This window comes from Cetorhinus maximus, chromosome 12, assembly GCF_964194155.1.
Source record: "Cetorhinus maximus chromosome 12, sCetMax3.hap1.1, whole genome shotgun sequence".
Classification (NCBI taxonomy): Eukaryota; Metazoa; Chordata; class Chondrichthyes; order Lamniformes; family Cetorhinidae; genus Cetorhinus; species Cetorhinus maximus.
In genome coordinates, this window is record NC_135890.1 from 98,338,699 (window position 1) to 98,360,599 (window position 21,901).

General features: G+C 43.0%; 1 protein-coding gene across 3 annotated transcripts in view; it reads left to right on the forward strand.

Annotated features, from left to right (window-relative positions):
• Window positions 1-21,901, forward strand: part of sh2b3 (SH2B adaptor protein 3) — a 214,315-nt gene that overhangs the window by 184,957 nt on the left and 7,457 nt on the right. For all 3 annotated transcript variants that reach the window (XM_078554220.1, XM_078554217.1, XM_078554219.1), the window contains 2 exons: window positions 4,444-4,658; window positions 7,728-7,899. In XM_078554220.1, coding sequence (XP_078410346.1) covers window positions 4,444-4,658; window positions 7,728-7,899 — 387 coding nt within the window. The remainder of the gene's footprint in view (window positions 1-4,443; window positions 4,659-7,727; window positions 7,900-21,901) is intronic.

The following is a 21,901-nucleotide window of genomic DNA, read 5'->3' on the forward strand; positions in this document are numbered from 1 at the left end:
GAAGTAGTGTCACTATCTGGAGAATGCACAGTAAAATATTGTGAATTCAAAAAAGAAAATATTGCGTTTGCATGGAAAGTGCATTTCACAACCATCGGACATCCCAAAGCACTTCACAGCCAATAAAGCACTTTCGAAGTGCAGGCCACTGCTCAACTTAGAAATATACCATGGGATCTTTTACATCTAACTGAGAGAGCGAACGGGGCCTTGGGGGCCGCTGTTTAATATCTCATCCAACAGATAGCACCTCTGACAGTGTAGCACTCTATTTCGCTTGCTGTCAGTCTAGTGTTGTGGAATCATCGAGAGCAGAGGCTGAGAACTATAACTCCCAGCATGCATTGGGGGTTTTGTGCCTGTGTGGGCTGGATATGGGCAGCGGGTGTGCAGTCTGATGTTTTTGTAGTTCTTCTGGCTGAAGTCGGGCCCAATGCACCTGGGCAGAAAGAAAACAGTGCAAACATGAGATCGTGGGAGTGGAGTGCCATAATCAAGAACAGTCTCAGGCAAGAATCAGGGAGAGGCCCCAGTAAAGGAGAAAGAGGAGCAGAGAGAGAGGCTTCAAGCAGATAAAGGGCTGCGGTTGACAGACTTTAAGTGGTGAGTGAAATCTGGCATTTTCGTAGTTCTTCGGGTTGAGGACGGGCCCAGTACACTGCGCAAAAAGAAAACAGTCGCTAATGGGATCATGTGACCTGGAAGCGGCATGCCATAATCAAGAAAAGTTCCAGGGGTGGACGGGGAGAGGTCGCAAAGGGAGAGGGGACAGGGAGATGTCCCAGTTAAGCAGCAAGAGGAGTAGAGATAGAGGCTCCAAGCAGAAAAAAGGCTGCAGTTGGCAGGCTTTAAGTGGTGAGAGTTCAGGAGAAGCCCTAGCAATCGAAAAGAGCTCAGGAGGAGACCTGATAATCAAAGGAAGCAGCAGAGAGTTGTTGACTCCATACTGCGGGCCATTGGGTCAAAGGTAACCCTTTGGAGTAGTAGTATTCTGCTCGGTGTGGCTGAAGAGTTGAAGTGCTTGTGAGTGGGTGCTTGAGTGCATACTTGGGAATCCAAGGGAACAGAGATTCAGGGGACAAGATTGAAGTGCAGGGATGTGTGCCATCATTGAGGCCATCCAAGTTGGAGCGACTTTTGGAGAGAATTCCAAGGCGAGATCTTCGAAGGTGAAGATTGAATCCCTCATGAGGGAGACAGAGTTTCAATGAGATTGGTTGACTTATTGTGTTTAATGACGTCTGGATGTGTTGTTGAGAAATCCGTGGAATCTGCCTTAGTCGCATCTGCCCTTTATTGTGCAGTGTGCTGTATTGGACCACAGTTTGTCTGTTGAGTCGCATTTACCTCATATTAACCTTGAATGTTAGAGTATAAGATAGATATTGTAAATTGTTTTATCTTTCCGACCTTGTCTATTTTTATTTTTATAAAGTCGATTTTTGTTTGTTCAAAACCCGTGGAATCTTGTGGCTTTATTCTCTTGGCAAGTGTCTTCAATCTCAAACTTTATCTACTTATCCCGAACCGGATCCTACCTGATTTTGGGGTCTGGTCCAGGATCATAGCACTAAATTATTATGTTCAAGTCTTGGAGTGGGACTTGATGCCACAACCCTCTGATTCATAGGCAAGAGTGCTACCAACTGAGCCACAACTGATACATGAATATTAGAAAACATATTGCATTTTCAAGCTTTTATGGCCTAGTTTGTCCCAATCAAGTTTCTTCATTAAACACCCACTCTCAGCAAACAAAAGCAAAAATAGTACCGTGAAACTAGAATTAATTGGCCCAGTGTTTAACTTGTGTGAGCTGCCAATGCCTTGTACACACCTTATCCATTTTGCCAGACACTTAGACAATATGCTTCTCTACCTGCAACCCAAAGGTAACTCCCGGGAGGTGGGGTTAGCAGTACAGGGTTGGGGGGTGAGGGGCAACCGGGAATACTGTGGAGTCAGAGAAAGTGTTTTTGCTTGTCCTGGTGCACAGCCACATTTCTAGAAATCTTTTTTTAAAATCTAATCTTTCCTTGGCAGCCACTGTTTAGGCTGCTGAAGAACCGTGGGTGGAACAGGCCTGGTTCCTGCTCAACTCAGTACAGACTGTTTTCTATAAATGGCCTAAACTGGGCATTGGGTCACTTACATATGTAAGTGAGAAGCTTAACGACAGTTTTATGCGGACACTAGGGACACCGACCCATTTCCGGGAGGAAATTCTTTCAAGCTTTTTGGGTGGGTTTTTTGGTTCTCAAAATTGGGCCCCATGACACCCATTTTATATCCATCTTCCATTAGCTGAATAGTCTGCCACTGTTCACTGTTGTTTGTCTCACACATGAAGGTTGATCAGTAGGAGGAAAGAGCGGAGATCTACCCCAGCCCATAAAATTATAAGTTGTATTCGCACCTTGAGGGCAAGAGGGAGGAAAATTTGGAATAAGGAAGTATTTATTATATATTCATATAAGCCTTGAAATTACTGTTGCAAATAGTATATCAGTTTGTTTCGTTCAAAGGGTTACTTTCAAGTGGTTAAAGCAACAGAAGAACATGCTACAAACATATTAGGCATTCAGATACTAATAATGTAAGAAGGAACTTCTAAGTTGAGTTCTGGATGTACGGCAATTTACAATAATACAGCAAAAAAAAAAATTAGCATTGATTCAGACCAAGCATGAAACTTCTCAAAATTGATTAACTATTAAAAGTGTAATGGATAGCAAGCTCTTGTGGAGAACACAGCTTCTTATATGTATATCCACATTTACAAAGAGAGTGTGGAACCACTAATGTGATCCTTGGCACCTGAAGCAGAGCTGTGGTTAAAGTACAGGAGTCTCGTAATATATTACCTGAATGCCCGAAGCCTGGTATGTACCCAGTGTGTTTGACATTGCCTGTGTGGTGGGCTAGCATGTAGTATTCTGGAGCTTGTGCACAAACTCCTGCACAAGTTAGGGGGCTTCCTATGATGTAGCTGGAGCATATAAACCTAGTCTGGGTGCTGAACATGGCTTTAAAAACATGGCATCCAAGATGAAAGCCTTCAATTATGTGGAGAGATTGAAGAGGCTGGAATTGCTCTTCTTGGAGCAGAGATGTTTAAACGGGATTTAATAGAGGTGTTCAAATTTACGAGGGGTTTAAATTAGGAGAAATTGTTTTCATTGGTGGGAGAGTTGGTAACAGGGGACACAGATTTAAGATCATTGGCAAAAGAACCTGAAGGAAGATGTGATATTTATTTTGTGCAGCAAGTTGTTGTGATCTGGAAAGCACTGTTTGAAAATATGATGAAGGCAAATTGAGAAGTATTTTTCAAAAGCGAATTGGAGAAATACATGAAATGAAAAGTTTGTGGGGCTGTGCAGAAAGAATAGGGTTGTGAGACTAATTGGATACCTCTTTCAATGGGCTAGCTCAGGCTTGATGGGCTGAATGGCTTCCCTCTTTGCTGTATGATTCTATTATTTCAATTCTGAATTTTCATTTCCTTTTTTGAGGGCCACCCTTACATTGTCACCCCCTGAGAAGGCCTTTGAGACAATTTTCAATTTAGCAGTTAGTGCCCCACAGCTGTACCAAAAAATGATGGCAGGATAAAGGAAGTCACTAACCCACATTTCGGTTCCAGTTCCTAGCTGCAGCAGTCCTATGCTGAGATTGCATAATTGGCCTATTTACCTGCCTTTCCACCATACTACTCAATCTCTTCAAATGAATCCTGTGCCCATTTATACTATTCAGCTCCTTGCTCATCCCTGTTTACATATTCCCCAACACTATTATTCTTTGGCAAAAGCTTTTATTTAAGTTCTCTTACCCTTGGCTTGTATCCCTTGGCATTTGAACCTTTCACTGCCTTGAATAATTTGACTGGGTTGGCTTTTGTTAATTGTTTTCTTAATCAACACAATGTCTCCTCTTACCAAAAAAGTAAGCACAACTTAACATTCCCTCCTAATTCAAATTCAAGATACCTGGTATTAGCAACACTGCTCATCTCTGCACCATCTGGAAAGCTACAGTACCCTTTCAGTGATCAGGTGGTCCAAATGCAGCCTAAAATGCTTTCTGAACAAAGCCATGTATAGAAATAATATAACTTTAAAAATATATTTGTTTCTGCCCTCAGCTCATGCAACCCATTACCTTAATTGCCTTTCTTAAAGATCTTTCCAACAATTGTTAAACATCTTATGATCCTCTGATATAAAAGAGTCCACTAGATATTATTTGCCACAAGTGATTCACTATCTAGACTGAAAATTATCCTGTTGTTGATTTTATCTGAAAAATGGGAAATTCAGTCTCACTCGCACTCTAAGTTTTTTTACTAAAAATCATCAACATGATTTCCATCCCTCCCCCTGGATGTTCTAATATTCTGAAGACAAGATACAATTGTTGTCTTTCTGATTGTGTTTTCAGGAGCTGCCCATCATTGCTCAACAGAACAGTCCTACCACAAGACCGACCGGCTCTTCTCATCTTATGCCTGGTTTCATGGTCCAATCTCACGATTTAAAGCAGCTCAGCTGGTACAGATTCCAGGAACCGAGGGTCACGGGGTCTTCCTTGTGCGCCAGAGTGAAACACAGCGGGGAGAATATGTCCTCACGTTCAACTATCAAGGGAGAGCCAAGGTAATGAAAATTTATATAAAGAATCAACTTTACCTTGCATATTTATTAAAATATCCGTAATCTAAGTTGAGCAAGGATGGATGCACTTATGATACCACGTTAATGGATAGGAGGATAGGTAAAAGATGAGAATGGATAACAGCTTGCATTTATACGGTGGCTTCAATGTGGAGAGCTTCCCAAGGTCCTTTACAGAGGAGAAATAGATGCTAAGCAGTGTGAAGCATTAGGAGGGATGATCTAAAGCATCGTCCAAAGATCATGTTGAGATTCTTAAATGTGGCGCAAAAAACTGCAAGGTGAAAGGATCCATGGAAAAGGTTCACAATAATTGAAGGATCTGCTCTGATTGTGGAGATTATCCATAGACATATGGAAAGGCCAAAGTTGGAGGACTGAGAGGTATAAGCTGGGACATTGGCCTAGATTTCTAGATGAGGCAAGGGGAGAAGAAAGATCGTGCAATTATTTATGAATGAATTTATAAACGAGGGTATTGATTCTGTACTTGATGCATTTGAGAACAGGGGAAGCAATGGAGGTCGTTGAGGATGGGAAAGATGGGAGAATGGGAATTTGTGTGGAACAGGAATACCGGCAGTGGAGAGAAGAGTTGGATGTCATCAGCAAATGTATGCCTATAGATAAACTATAGGTAAATGAGGAAAAGGAGAGGAATGAAGATAGAACCTCTAATATGTAACTCTATCCATTTATCCAAGTTGAAAGCCCAGTGTAGATCCCATCGTCACAAACTGGAATAGTCAGGCAGGACCTACTCCTCACAAATTCATGCTGAATTCGATCATCCTGTATTTGTCCAAGTGCTCAGTTCTCTGTCCCATATAATTGATTCCAGTAGCTTCCCCACAACTAACATTAAACTGATGTTGTTACCTGATTTCTTCCTCCTTTTAAATAATGGAGTATCATTTACAGTTTTCAAATCCAAAGGCACAATTCCTGAATTGGAGCTTTAGAATTCATAAAAGTTGAGAGCAAGATGATTAAAGGAAAATTAATAATGATGGAATCATTCCTTTCATTATTGATAAAAGAAAGACAAGGTGCTAGAGCCCTAGGATGCTGAAAGCAATGGGAGGAAATTGTCGAGGTCCTAGAAATTGTTTTTCAGGGCTCTGTTAAGTTTGAATTACTGAGTGACCAATACAGAAACTATTTTTTGTAGACTCATGGGACAGGATTTAAGTCAACATTCAAGATGAGATTGGAAAGGTGGATGAAGGAAAAGTGGAGGAATAGATTATGGGAACAAGATGGATAAATGTGATTAGGATTATTTGCTTATGTTAAGGGTAAACACTAAGGTGAATTAGTTGGGCAAACAGCATATTGTAACTCCTAACATTTCTATAAGTAAATAAACCGTATATTGCTGCCCAATGGCTCATTGGGTGACTGTGGGTTAGATGTTGTGGGACAGAACTTAATGGACTGCAAAGTTCCAGCTTTGATCATTCTCTGGAGTTTTTGAAAAAACTTGCTGGAGTTTTTTGAAGAGATAACAGTGAGGGTTAATGAGGGTAATGCTGTAGATGTGGTGTACATGGACTTCCAAAAGGCATTTGATATAGTGCTGTACAAGAGACTTGTGAAAAAGTTATAGCTCATGGAATAAAAGGGACAATATCAACATGGATACAAAATTGGCTGAGTATAGCGAGCAATGGTTAATGGATATTTTTCAGGCTGGAGGAAGATTTGTAGTGAAGTTCCTCGGGGGTTGAATTGGGACCCTTGCTTTTCCTGATATATATTAATGATCTAGATCTTGGTGTGCAGGGGACAATTTCAAAGTTTGTGAATGATACAAAACTTGGAAGCATTGTAAACTGTGAGGAGGACAGTGTAGAACTTCAAAGGGACATAGGCAAGTTGCTGGAGTGGGCAGATGGGTGGCAGATGAAGTTCAGTGCAGAGAAGTGTGAGGTGATTCATTTCCTCCCAACATGGAGAGACAATATAAAATAAGGGGTACAACTCTAAAGGGTGTGCAGGAGCAGAGGGACCTGGGTGTATATGTGCATAAGTCATTAAAGATGGCAGGACAGGTGGAGAGAGCAGTTAATAAAGCATACGGTATCCTAGGCTTTATTAATATGGGAAAAGAGTTCAAGAGCAAGGAGTTAATGCTGAACTTGTATAGGACACTAGTTAGACCTCAGCTGGAGTATTGTGTACAGTTCTGGGCACCACACTTTAGAAATGACATGAATGCATTGGAGGGAGTGCAGAAGAGATTTACAAAAATGGTTCTAGGGATGAGAAAATTCAGTTATGAATGGAGAAGTTGGGACTGTTCTCCTTGGAAAGGAGAAAGCTAAGAGGAGATTTGATGGAGATCTTCAAAATCGTGAGGGGGCTAGACATAATAGATAGGGAGAAACTGTTCCCGCTTGTAAAAGGATCGAGAACAAGAGAGCACAGATTTAAAGTGATTTGCAAAAGAAGCAAATGCGATGCAAGAAAAAGCTTTCTGGCATAATGAGTGGTTCGGGTCTAGAATGCACTGCCTGGAAGTCTGGTGGAGGCAGATTCAATCGAGTCATTCAAGAAGGCATTGGATGATTATTTAAATAGAAACAATGTGCAGGGTTACAGGGAAAAGGCAGGAGAATGGCACTCAGTCATAATGCTCATTCGGAGAGTCAGTGCAGACACAATGGGCCAAATGGCCTCCTTCTGCACCATAACAGTTCTGTGGTTCTCTGTTCTGGGTTAGATGATCTTGGCTAAGTACAATAATTGGCCTCTACACCTGAGCTAGGGAAGGACAAGCTCGGGGTTGATCCTCCTGATTGCCATTATCTCCTCTTTGGAATGTATATTTGTGCATATCAGAGAGCACTGGTATGGATAAAGTGCCGCTCATGGTAAATTAACCTGACAACACTTGCTGTCCGGGCTGACATATACTAAAACTTGTTCAAGCCCATTCATATTGGAGAATTAAATTTATTTGCTAAAGTACCTAAACTAGACAGTGCCCAATAACTAATACCAAATAAGATTTCCTAGTGATCCACAAATTTTGTTCTAACTTTTTAGCATCTCCGATTGCTCGTGACAGAAAGAGGGCAATGCCTCGTCCAACACTTCCGTTTCCCATCTGTCACAGAAATGCTGAACTATTTTGGAACGTTTGCAATCCCGTTGGAGTGTGGCACGACCTGTGAAGTCAAGCTGTCTAGCTATGTGGTGGCATTCCCTCACCAGCAAGGTAAGGAATAACACACATCAGCAAAAAACAAAAGGACGTCTATCTGTGCTAGATTACAATCAGTCAGCATATTTATGATTATCAGTAAACAGGATTCCAAGAAACGCTAGCACCTTTCAGAAAAAAACCTTATTAGTTGAGGTCAACCTCTATAGGTGATTTGCTTTTTAGGACATGGTGATATTTGTGTAACCCAATTATAGAAGCACCAAGGTGATAGACTCATTATGAAAACAAAATAGATTCTTCTTCAGTGTTGCACATTTCTTAAATTGTCTTTACACCGCAGTGAATTGGTTTTAGAGAAATCGAGCCAGAGGAAAAGAGGTGGCGCATATTTGGAAAGCTCAAACTACTTACTGGGTTAAAATAGCCAGCTAAAAATTATGATTATTCAATAGGAACAATTAAAGCAACATTTCAACTGCCCTGTGTTTTCTTTTAAACCCCACAAAAGTTTCCCCATAATGGCCTTTAGTGAGTGTATTATCAAAAACCAAAAGATTCCAACTTTGCTGCCAGTCTTCGTACACAGTGGTCAGCAACAGGATTTTCTCATCTCTAGCCGAGAGATACCAAGGTCAATTGTAGCATTACCAAAGCTGCCTTCTGTTTCATATGACTTGGTCTCTTCGCCCACTAAGATATCAGGAAAGTGCAACCTCTAGTTTCATAGCAAATTTTGTACCTTTTTGAAATATGAATGAATATCACAAGCATATCTTATATTTAAAAAATAGAGGTCAATTAAGAAGCCAATGTTGTATTTTTAAGAGTTGCTGTGGGCTTAAACTTTGAATTTTGGTGATGTTGCTACCAATGATTGAGGTACATAATTGCTGATTGAGTGCAGAAGTTTGTCAAACGTATCAAACATTTTATTACAATTCTTAGTAAAATTTTGATTCAGAATCTGAATGGTGTAATGCATTATAAAGTCAACATTTAAAAAAAAACAAGGGATTCACAAGCAGCCTCATGGTTACAGTATTGGCTTCCCAACCTAGATGTCCAAAAGTTCAAATCCCAAGGCTGTATATTGCTTAGCCTGCTTGCCACATTTGTGATGAGTTTTATTATCTTCTGGCTGGGCTTTCTCAGTGTGTGCTGCTTCATGATTTCCATCTGTTAATGAGTGAAATCTGGCTGTTCAGCACACCCTGTGCAAAGCAAGCTTCCTTCCTGTTGGTGGAACAGTGAGTGTTACTGGCAGTGATCCTGGAGAGCTCCTCAGTCCTGACCACCTCTCTCTCAGCTGAAGGAACTAACATGATGATAAAGACCTCATGGGGAGAGAATAAGTTACACTGAAAGCCGTTTGCACTCCAATTCTCCACCTATCCTCAGTCGCAAACTTTACAAAATTTAAATGACTTTTTTTAACTGCGTATTTTAGCAAATCAAATCAGAATTTTAAGAAATATCCTCTGTAGGGATAAATATTATTTTATTTCAAAATTTGAAGATTGAAATTGAATAAAAGTTTTGGAAGTACTTGTTTGACTCATGGCTGGATTAAAGTATGAATTAAAGAAAATACATGTAGAGAGGTTAAAAAGTGGAAAGAAATTTTTGAGAAAAATGTGTAGGTTAGACATGGACCAACAGTGCAAAAGAGAGAAAATTGCATAGACGGTCTCAGAGGACAAAGATAGTGTAAGTTCAAGGGACAGAGAGGAAACCTAGGAAGCTCTTTCGAGTTATCAACAGTCACAGATTGCAACTCTTTCGAGTACAATCACAGTTCTTGGTTTTCGGGAGTGGGACATGAACCCACAACCCTCTGATTCAAAGGCGAGGGTGCTATGAACTGAGCCACAGCTGACACCTAGGAAGGTGCACACGTCTGTTGCAAGAATGGCAATGCAGCAAGCAGAAAAGGGTATATTAAATTTATGAGAATAAATCAGCCAGAAGAAAATACTTTTGGAAAATTCTGGTGTCTTAAGATGCTTAAGATTAAGAGCCATTTTGGCCATAGTGAAAAAGCTGAGCATTTTGTTCTCAATCACTGTCGTTCTTTACAAATGCATGGAATCTGTCTCAGTACTCCTTCAGATCCAGTGTATTTTTTGTGACCAAGGGAGTACTAACACATGAGCTGTTCCTCTAGGAGAATTCAGATTTGAAAGTGTTTAAATGGCTGTACCTTTGCAGCTGAGTCAATTCACTTACTGTTCTATTACAGTTGCTTTACATCAGCAAAGTTGAAGGCTGATAAAGTAATTGAGGGTGTTACATATGGGAGAATTAATTTTCTGTTATCATCTTTAATTAATAAAATGCAGATTCAAGTGCAGCTACACTGTACATACAGATTTTTTAAGGTAAATAAGAGAAAAAAAAAAGAAAGGTGGGTTAACATTGCAGTGTAATATGGTCATTCCTCTCTACACCTGCAGACTAACTTGATCCGTAATTCCAGCAGTTCTTCTATTTTAACACTTGTTGTGTTTTCGTGATTTTGCTTTATAAAAGGTCCTGTGAACTACATTCCATTTGATTGACAATGCCAGTTACTGTTGAAGACTGTTTTGGAAGCCAGACCATTGCATTCATGCTAACACTGTGAACATGTTTTTAAATGTGAATTTAAGTATCTTGATGATGAGTGTGAAAGGGGTAGTTGATTGATGGAAGCAATACAGGCCAGGTCATAGAAACATAAGAACAGGTCATTCAGCCCTTCGAGCCTGTTCCAGCCCCCTCACCAAATATTTGAGCCTTATTGGCAGGGGAGCATCAGATCATGGTTGATCTGTACTTGAACTCCATTTATCTGTTTCGATCCATATCCCTAGGCACTGTGACTTTATCTGCTGAGGCCAACCTGCAACATGGGGATATGTGACATCGAAACCCACAACCTCATCAAAATTACAAAGTGCTTGCTGGTAATGAGATTCGAGAATATAAATGTTTGCTACATTTCCCCCACTTAAAAAGTGAAATAAAAGACTGATGAGTTTCCATTTGATTTCTTTTCTTGCCATTTTTGTTTGACACAGTGAGTGCTACAAGAGAAGGGGAAATTTATCTGTGTGAGGAGAGCACAGGGTTGGAATGACGACATTATCTGGGTTAATGGTGATGTCCAATGATGTTAGTTCAGCTGGCTAAAACCAGTAAAGCCAATTCCCTCAGCCGTGCAAATTGCTCCAATATGTAAAAAACTTGACTCTTGTTACTTTTCCAAAAATAACAGGAAAAATTAAAGTTCATGAATGTCATAACACTTTGTAAAGGTTTAATTTTGAAATGGTGCTGATTGTAATCTTCCCTTTCTAAAAGGGGGCATGATAATTAATACTAACTGCAGAATTAGAGAGAAAAAGGCTGAAAATCTAGTTCCTATATAAACATCAAATGCTTTGCAAGGAATTTGAAATGCTTGAGAGTTGATCACAAGTTATAATAAAGGATTATGCACCCAGATTTTAATGCATTCCTGTACTTTATTCAATGTATATTGATTGGGTGGTATAATAGCAGTTCCATGTACTTAATTCATGTACTTAAGCAGATTTGTTCCTGAAATAAACACTTACTGGTGCAGATATCTACACCATCTGCCAAATGCAGTTTTCTAGCCAAACAGTAAAGGCCACATCCACTGAAGACTGATTACCTTTCCCTATATTTGGCTTGGTGCACTCAGGGTGTAAGGGTTGTAGCTTTAAGCCACAGAAAGGTTTATCACACAATTGGATTCTTGCCAAAATTCGTTACATACTCCAGCACAGTGTGGTTTCAATTGCTGTAAACCATTGACCTGGTCTATATATCTTAACTGGTGATGTCTGAATGTTATTTCCTCAACTGCTTGTCTGTATGTAGCACATGGAATTTCTTTTAAAGCTTCAAACACTCTTTCCCTGGAAATGTTTATTCCCATTTTTGTACATTCTTGTAAAGACATAAAAAGATTTTAGTTAGTATATGCCATTATCCAGAAACAGTTGACAGAACTTTGAGCTCATCCAGGGAATTTCATTTTCTTCTCTGTCAAATTTTTTTCTGCCAGTCAACCTCTTTTTCCAGCTCCCCCCCCAAATATTTGTGCCTTATTGGTACGGGAGCAATAGCTCTGAATTCTCAATACTGAATTCTGTACCCCAGAGGGCTGCGGATGCTCCAATGTTGAATACATTTAAGGCTGGGATAGACAGATTTTTAGTGTCTCAGTGAATCAAGGGATATGGAGAGTGGGTGGGAAATTGGAGTTGAAGCCCAAGATCAGCCATGAACATGTTGAATTGCGGCACAGGTTCGATGGGTTTGCTGCTGCTGCTATTTCTTGTGTTCTCGTGTGTTCTTGTATGCTTGACAGTCACCCATGCCGTTCACTGCTGGATTGTGATCAGATAAGGGAAACTTGACATTACCTTCCCCTCTCTAACCCAGGAGGACTGAGGATAATAGTGGCATTCCTACCATGCTCCAGCCGAAATCAGTTCAACAAAGCATGAAGATTGAACCTGGGACTTTCCTAAAGTGTACTGCTCACCTATTCCCTGTGTGTGCTCAGCAAGCCATTAGGAAATCATTTGAACATTGAATTTTATTTATAAAAGTTGTGCAAACATTACTTTTAAGCCTGCTAACAAACGATTAGAATCTATTTTTGATTTGCTACAATTGTTTCATAAGTCTCTTTAATTAATCCTTTTGAAAACCAGGTGCACCTTTTGAAAATCCAGACATACAATATCCTTTGTCTACCCTGCTGGTTACATTCTCAAAAAACTCTAATAGATTTTTCAAACAGGATTTCCCTTTCATAAAACTACGTTGTCTCTGCCTAATCATATTATGGTTTTTCAAGTACCCTGTTGCCGCTTCTTTAATAATAGATTCCAGCAATTTCCCAATGATTATGTCACAGTAACTGGCCTGTTGTTCCCTGTTTTCTCTCTCCCACCTTTCTTGAATGGCAGCATTACATTTGCTACCTTCCAGTCAGTTGGGACCATTTCAGAATCCAGAGAATTTGGGAAGATCACAACTGATGCATTCACTATCTCTGCAGCTATCTTTTTTCTTTATTCATTCATAGGATGTGGGCTTTGCTGACTGGGCCAGCATTAATCGCCCATCCCTAGTTACCCTTGAGAAGGTGGTGGTGAGCCGCCTTCTTGAACCGCTGCAGTCCATGTGGTGTAGGTACATCCACACAGTGCTGTTAGGAAGGGAGTTCTAGGATTTTGACCCAGTGACAGTGAAGGAACGGTGATATATTTCCAAGTCAGGATGGTGAGTGACTTGGAGGGGAACTTCCAGTTGGTGGTGTTCCCATCTATCTGCTGCCCTTGTACTACTAGATGGTAGTAGTCGTGGGTTTGGAAGGTGCTGTCTAAGGAGCCTTGGTGAATTCCTGCTGTGTATCTTGTAGATGGTACACACCTCTGCTACTGTGCGCCGGTGGTGGAGCGAGTGAATGTTTGTGGATGTGGTGCCAATCAAGCGGGCTGCTTTTTCCTGGATGGTGTCAAGCTTCTTGAATGTTGCGGGAGCTGCACTCAACCAGGCAAGTGGGGAGTATTCCATCACACACCTGACTTATGCCTTGTAGATGGTGGACAGGCTTTGGGAAATCAGGAGATGAGTTACTCGTCGCATGATTCCTAGCCTCTGACCCGCTCTTGTAGCCACAGATTTCTGTGGCTCGTCCAGTTCAATTTCTAGTCAATAGTAACCCCGAGATGTTGATAATGGGTGATTCAGTGATAGTAATACCATTCAACATCAAGGGGTGATGGTTGGAGTCTCTCTTGTTTGAGATGGATAGTGCCTGGCACTTGTGTGGCACGAATGTTACTTGCCACTTGTCAGCCTAAGCCTGGATATTGTCCAGGTCTTGCTACATTTGAACATGGACTGCTTCAATATCTTAGGAGTCGTGAATGGTACTGAACATTGTGCAATCATCAGCGAACATCCCCACTTCTGACCTTATGATGGAAGGAAGTTCATTGATGAAGCAGCTGAAGATGTTTGGGCCTAGGACACTACCCTGAGGAACTCCTGCAGTGATCTCCTGAGATGACTGACTTCCAACAACCACAACCATCTTCCTTTCAGCTAGGTATGACTCCAACCAGCGGAGAGTTTCCCCTGATTCCCATTGACTCCAGTTTTGGTCGGGCTCCATGATGCCAGACTCGGTCAAATGCGGCCTTGATGTCAAGGGCAGTCACTCTCACCTCACCTGCTTTAGAAACCTTGGATGTAGGTCATCAAGTCTGGGGGATTTGTCAGCTTTTACTTTAAGTCTCTCACTCTCATTAGACACTATTTCTGGAATGATTTTTGTGTCCTCTACTGTGAAAGCAGACAAAAAAAATTTGTTTGACGTCTAGGCTATTTCCTTTTTGCCCATTAAAATTTCTCCTCTGTCAGCCTCTAAGGGACACCCATTTACTTTCCTTACTTTTACTCTCTTTTTGCATATTGTAGAAACTCTTAAGTGCAAATCTGGGACAATTCTGCCCTAAGTGTGGTAACGGGCGGGTAAAACAGTTGATCTGCCGGTCACAATGGCAACTTTTCACGCTGTATCACCCCAAACCCGCCATGTTAATTATGCATTCCCAGGAAACACGGCGTTTCCATGGCAGGCGGGCACTCATTCGCCCGCCACGCCATCACCCCGTCACTTCATCATGTCATATTTAAAGTCCAGCTGCATGCACACCTCTCAACGCTTTCCGCCCATGCCTGCTCAAAGTAGACATGACCATGAAAGGCAAGAAGACTGCAGCCCCCAGTTCAATGATGTGTCCCTCGAGCGCCTTTTGGATGCAGTGGAGGGTTGCTGTGATGTCCTCTACCCCTGCTCTGGCAACAGGATGGGCAGCAATATCACTAACCTGGCTTGGGAGGCAGTGGCAGCAGTGGTCAATGCCACTGCCCTGCAAAACAGACAGCCGCCTAGTGCTGCTGTAGGATGAATGGTCTCCTCTGTTCCGCCAGGGTAATTCACTCTTCACATCACTCTCAACTCACACCCTGACCCACATTGGGCCCCTCACTCACTTTGAGGAACGTGCCATCGTACTGACTGGTGAGGACATGGACAGTGCCTGCAGTGACAGGGAGGTCGGCAGTGAACACCCTCATGAGGATCCTGCACCACACCATCCCTCTCTCAACACAACTGTGAGTGCTCTCTCTCCTGCTTTTAACTGTGCTGCCATACACTAATTATCTCTACTTTGGTTCACAGGGAGCTCTGCCAAGCAACCGACACCCTCAGCCAGCCAGTACCTCAGCTCCATCCATGTCGTCACCTCCAGGCAAGAGGACACCCCCTCCATTGAAGAGCTGGAAATAAGCAGCCTGGAAGACCTGTCACAGCACTTACCCACACCCTGCACCAGCGCAGAGACACACATCTCAGTGGAATCTAGATCTAGAGCAACCTCAGGTTCACAACCTTGTGGTCACCGCACGGACACACGTCTGCAGCAGGAGGCAGGTTCGTGTGAGCTCCCCGGCACTCGGAGGACTGCTGAGGAAGGGGTGTCTGTGAGGTCCAAGTCAGATGATGAACCTCTAGATTTGACCTTCCAACTAATCCTGGAGAGTCAGCAGAAGGCGTGGGAACATCACACAGAGCTGTTGGAAGCCCTCAACAGAGTAGCACACGAGTCAGAGGAGTGTGTCCACCTGTTCTCTGATGAAGAGGTGCCCACACATGCGTGTATGGAGGTCTCCATGGGGAGGGTGGCAAATGCCATGGAGACCCTGGTCCAGCAGAATGCGGAGATGTGTGCAGACCTGCACTCCCATCGTGGGAGCTATGGGTGAGTTCCTGCCGGAGCAAAGCGAGAGGGAAATAGGGCACCTTGACATCCCTCCAGGTGCTTCTTCCCCTCAAGGAGTTAGGCTGGGGAGCTCGGACACCTGAAGGGAGGAGGAGCGGTAGCTGGACACCCCTGGGCTATCCACTCAGGAATGTCAGAGGCTGTCCTCTCCCTCCGAGTCCCTTTATCTGTGAGCCCCTCAACTAGTCCTCTGTCACCACAGAGGGAACAGCTGGTCTGTATTTGGTTTATTTTGTGCTCCCTGTGTTTTCCCCTCCCCCAGTCACCCATTTCCTTTCCTCTATCACAGTTGACTCCCCTGGCATCGTCTTCCACCTCCCCTCCATGTCCTATCAGCCACAACCCTTTTCCTTTGGGGATGTCCAGGTGAACGTGCACATTCCCTTCCTTACCGAAAATCCCACCCCCATCCACATTCACCTCCCCGACCACCTCCTTCCCACCCCCTAGGGTCTGTGTCTGCCTCCTGGTCCCCACCAACCACCCTCACCATCCCTTCTACCACTAGCGTCGAATCCTCACCATCCCACCCTACCGCCTCACTCTGTCCTCGGTTATTCTCACCATTCCCTCCTACCACACCCACCCTCAGTTCGCTGCCCAGGAGACAGTCATGAACTCATCAGACCCCTTCCTTGCACATTCGCTTGGACATCCCCCCTCCAGACCCTTTCCCCTCAGAACACCTTCCCCTAGAACCCCTTCACCCCTCCAAGAGTCCCCTCCACGCCTAGTCCCTCTCCCTTCCTGACTCCTTCAGACATCCTTCTTCCACCATCCTGAGTCCTTCCTCCCTCCTGAGTCCTTCCTCCAACCTCACTTCTTCCCCCTTCCCAACTCCGACATTCTCATTTCTTCCCCAGCTCTACTCCTTCCCCCTTCCCAACTCCTTCCTCACCCTTACTCCCTCCCCTCTCCGCAGTCCTTCCTCCACCCTTACTCCCTCCCCTCTCCGCACTCCTTCCTCCCCCTTCCGCACTCCTTCCCCCCCTCCAAACTTCTTCCCTTACACCTTCCACCCCCTCTTACACCTTAGCTCCCCAATTGCCATCTTCTCCCTTTACCCCCTCCTCCCCCATTCTCCCTCCCCCACCTGACCTCACCCCCCTGACATCTTCATCCCCCCCTCCCAACCTCACCCCTCCCTGATGCCTTCATTCCCCCCCCCCAATACCTCTTCTTTTCCCTGTTGATTCTTGACCTTCCTTTCCCATCCCTTGACCATCATCTGTTGTGAGCATCAACGGTGACTTTCCAACTTCTGTGAGCTCCTTCGAAGCAGAGCCATGTCCATGAGAATCTACCCAACATGCCATGGATGTTCCTCCAGGATCCCATTGCTGTCGGGCTCCAGCATCTTCTGCTCCTCGGATGTCCGTGATGTGAGCAAGGCCCTAACAGTAAGTCCCGCCTTCTGCACGTCACACTTGTCAAGACGTGTTCTGCACCAGTGTGTTTTCCCACCAACACGGGCAGATGAGTCTGGCAGACTGGCCATTTAATGATATGCTGATGTACTACGATGAGGTTCCCGATGACCAATGAGAGGGAACATGGCCCGCCATGGACAAGCTGGTCGGACGATTGCAAATTGGTTTCACGACGTTGTGAAACCAATGTTTGGTCTTCTCGCCATATTGTCCGCTCACACCACTGAACACACTCAATGCTGGCGGGCGTGGAAAATCCTGGCCTTAGAACATTTTTTTTCTTTGTTCTTAGTCGAATCTCATATTCTCTGTTGGTGCTTGTATTCTATTTTCTCTCTCTATATCAATTTCTTGGTTATTAGTTAATTCACTTTCAGGGTTGCACATTATTCCTTATGCTAATGGCTTGATATTGCCCTCTGTACTAATATTGCTGTGGTCATTTTTTGATTTAACTTTAATAGCAAGTTTCTCTGCAGTGAACATTTAAGTTGTTTATATTACAACTTGCTTTAGTTTGGAGATTTTGCTCGCTGATGGTTCCGATAGATATTTCTTTCTAGTCATTTGGCAGGTTCCCAAATATGAGTTACACCTGTGATTTGTTACAGGACAAATTGGTTTGGAAACTGTTAGGATTTTTTTCTTCGCTTTTAGCTGGTTGTCATTTTATTTGCCCACTGCATTTATCATTTCAGTATAGTTTCCCAATAGACTATTATTGCAGTAAGCCAATGTAAAACATGTATAAATATGAGGACAGTATTTTCAGTTCATTAAAAAAGTGTAATTCTCTACAAAAATATAAATAAAGTATCTCATACTGGCCTTCTGACCAACGCACAACGTATGTAAGAGGGCATGGGGTGTTGTGTATGCTGCCTCTGTTAAAACTACTGCTGAACGAATCTGCCAAAGTGTTTTTGTAGAACAACTTTGATCTTTCTCGCCACTCCTGGTAAGCCATGTCTTGCACCCCTCTCAGTGCCAATTTTAATGGCGCAGTTGTGAACCAACGGGTTATACCACCCCCCTGGTGTTCTGAACTGGAACAGTTTTCTTCACAGTTTCCATACTGCATAAAAATGCAGGGAGAAAGAAAAAGCCCTTTAGACTTGTTCCTTGCACAGCCTTGTCTAGAATTTCCTGCAGGTATGCAACCCAGAATTTGCCCCTGAAATTGCGCCCAGTCTACCAAGATCAGATTATGCTCAAATTCCCTTGCAATCTCAGGGGCATTTGATCGAAAAACATTTCTTTGATACAGAAATGTGGTGTTTTGCTTACTGATTAGTGCATTTTAGCAACATGCTTCCTTAGCATGTCACAAAAATCTAGAATGGAATGCTGAGTGGGTCTGGCGTGGGTTCAATCTCATGTTGAGAGAATTTGTAACTCAGGGGGCAGAATTTTCCCCCCATCAGAGTTCAGGAGCAGGTGTGGCGCAGTTGGGGGCGCACCGCCATTTTACGTGGGTGGGCCAATTAAAGCTCGCCCAGCGTGACATCCGCAAGGAAGTGCAATGCACTCCCTGTTTCGGCGCAGGGCGATTCCCTGAGCAAGAGTGCCCTCTTTCGCACATGCGCATGAAAGAGCGCACTCGTCTCCCTGAGGCTAAGTGCAGCCTCAGGGGGAATCGGCTCCACATTAAAAAATGCGAAAAACAAAAATTTCCCTGACATGTCCCCTCATGTGGTACTGTCACATGAGTTGGGACATGCCCATCACTTTGAGTTACACTTTTATTAAATTTTTAAAAACCCACACGAAACCTCATCCCGCCCGTGGATGAGGGTTTCACGCTTTTTTCAATGCCCACCGGGGCTCCCTTAAGGCTGGATGGGCAGGTTCATTAATTACATTAATTACTTTGTCAGTGGCCTCAATAGGCCATTGACAGGTTGGGCAGGCGCCACAGCTAATTCGGCTGAGTCCCTGCCAACCTGAAAATTGAAAAGGGGCGCGGTGAAGTCGGGAATTCCACCCGACGTCATCCCGCGTCATTTTACGTGTCGGCGAGCGGGCCCTGCCCCCCGCTCGCCCACCAGGAAATCCTGGCCAGGATTACAAAGCACCATTTGTTCCTTTGTGTAATTGTAGTGATTTCTCCTCTTATTCAGTCCATAATCTGAAGACCTCCAAGTTTACAGAATAGTTCCCATTCAAAGCCGTGCAGCTGAATTGGGTTAGCACATGAAGTGGGTGAATTTTAACAATATGCAACAGTAATAATTATAAAGCTTTGTATTGGACATGTACTTGTTACATAACCTTGACTCTGATGTACCATGCATTAGCTGAATTTTCAATCCCTACTGCTGTCTGATAATTGGCTGTGCTATTCTATGCTATTTGATTTTATATTTTTATGACTCAACAACATAGTTCATTTATATATTGATTCTGCATATATTGATGGCAGGAAATGTCTTTGTAGACTCGGGAACTGGTGAAACTTTCTCAGTTCTCATTTCCTCTCCCAAATTCAGTAACTGTAGCCTCATAACGAGAACATTTTACCATAACCACTCACCACAGCCCAGCTTCAGTGTGACCTTCTTTCATTCACGTAACATGCAACCCTACTCTTTCTGATAAAGAGTATCACTTCCTTTGCTTACTTGACTGGAAGTGGAACAGCCGGTAGTGTAATCCGTACAATAAGTCCACTGACTAAAATCAACTTACGAGCAAGCTTAGCCTTGGGAAGTGAATATTCCCTAACTGGTGACAGTTAATGTTGTGGATGTTTACACTTCGCTGCATTTTTAAGGAATTTACCTAAAATCACTCACTAATAACTCTGAAGGATTTGAGGCTTGGAAAGGATTGGAAGGTGATCAGGGAGGTCAATTCTCAGCACCGGGACCAGAGGACCTGACAGCAGTGCTGCAAGAAGTTCAATGACCTCGTAACGTTGGTCAAGGTCAGTGAATGCATCTTCACGTGACACCTCCTACCAATGCTCCACCAGCCTCCCACACTGCTCAATGCACCTCATACCCATCATTCACCCTGGCACTCAGGGCTCAAACCCGATATCCACATACTCCGCCTCACCCTTGCACCTAGCTCCTGCTGCTTCCATATACCTGCAGCTGTTCAGCTGTGGCAGGCAGATTACCCAAACATTGTGCCACATAATCACTTGGGTTGTTCTGCCTCTTGCAAGACAAGGTGGCATTCAATAGAAATGAGCAGAGCAGAACAAGATTCCTGCATCATCGGAGGAGCAGCTCTCCATATTGTGAGCTTGGCTATGACAGAGTCCACACCATCCGGAATTGAGGAATGCAGTATGTTCCTGTCTTAATCTCCTTCGCAACTCCCAGGGCATGAGGAGCAAGTGGCGGATGGTGTGACCACGGACCTCTCATATTCCACCTCACTTCAACTTTCCCCTTCAGATCTTCTGCTTTCAGACATCCAAGAACTGCTGCCTTATCTGAATTAACCACTATCCTCTAAAACCCAGAATCATCATAAACACAAATTCACAAGCAAGTCGTGGTCCATTATAAACTATAAATTATACATTAAATGGCAGATAGAACTAAGCCTGATTCGATGAATGGGCTCAGCAGTGCATTCAGTTTCAAAACTCTGTCTTTCTCACAAAGAATTCCAGCTCCTCTCCTAGGATTTAACCTGATCCCCAGCCAACAGCAGTACACAACCAATCCAAGTTCCGCAGATACAGTCTTCATCAAAAATAGCACAGGTCTGCAGAACTTCCTCAACTCATTCTGGATGGTGTAGATCCACCAATATTATCTTCAAGAAACAGAAACAACTGCAGCAGTTGTATATTTGCTTATTCTCAGCTTCTGGATCTAGCTTCTGTTTTCTTCAGCCTGCCTGTACTGTACCATTGGACTCATCAACTTCTACGGAGATTGGATTGATCTGTGTCCTTTAATAGGAAGGATTTGAGTAATGAAATGAGGAGAGAATATGTTAGATATTTGGCAGTGGCCTACCTCTTTGGAACTTTACATTTCTCATAATATAAATCTTTTCATGATGCTAATACTATCAGTAACCTTTGGGAAAAATAAACACACTGCTTGGCCTAGCTTCTATAGCTAGGTGTAACAGCTTACCAGCTTACAATTCAAACCACCCCAATTTATCTAAAAATGCAAATTTTCCTCATCTCACATTCTAAAACTTCAGCCATGTTTATGTATTTAGCATTTCAAACCTAGCTTCTTTTAATGAGTCAAAACCTCCAGATCAGCTGTCTCCCACACACAGAAACTATCCAAACCCCGCTATTAACTTACTTTTACAATAACTCACAATGTTATAAGAATTATTATACTTCTGTGAAACCTATGAAAGGCAGTATAATTAATGCAGACTAGAAAACAACTTGAGAAACTATTTTTTAATGTTGCAATAATTTGTGAATCACTCATCTCCTGTAGTAACTAAATGTTTAAAGGATTGTTAAAATGATATATTAATAGTATAACCTCTGGGTCCACATTAATCAGGAGCTATTGCTTTCCCTTTAAATTGTGAATGGAAGTCTCCTTTGCTATAAGAGATATGTATATGAAATGATTTTAGACATTCTCAATCCAGCTCCTGCAGAACTGGTGCACAGCACAAAATTGTCCCTATTTTGCCATTTAATAGCAATGCCACGTGAATAAGCATAAGGCTGAGTAGATGTGGAAAATAGGGGAAGAAAAGCACTTGTGCAGTAAAGAATATTCTTCTGGGGATTGAGCTGTGGTA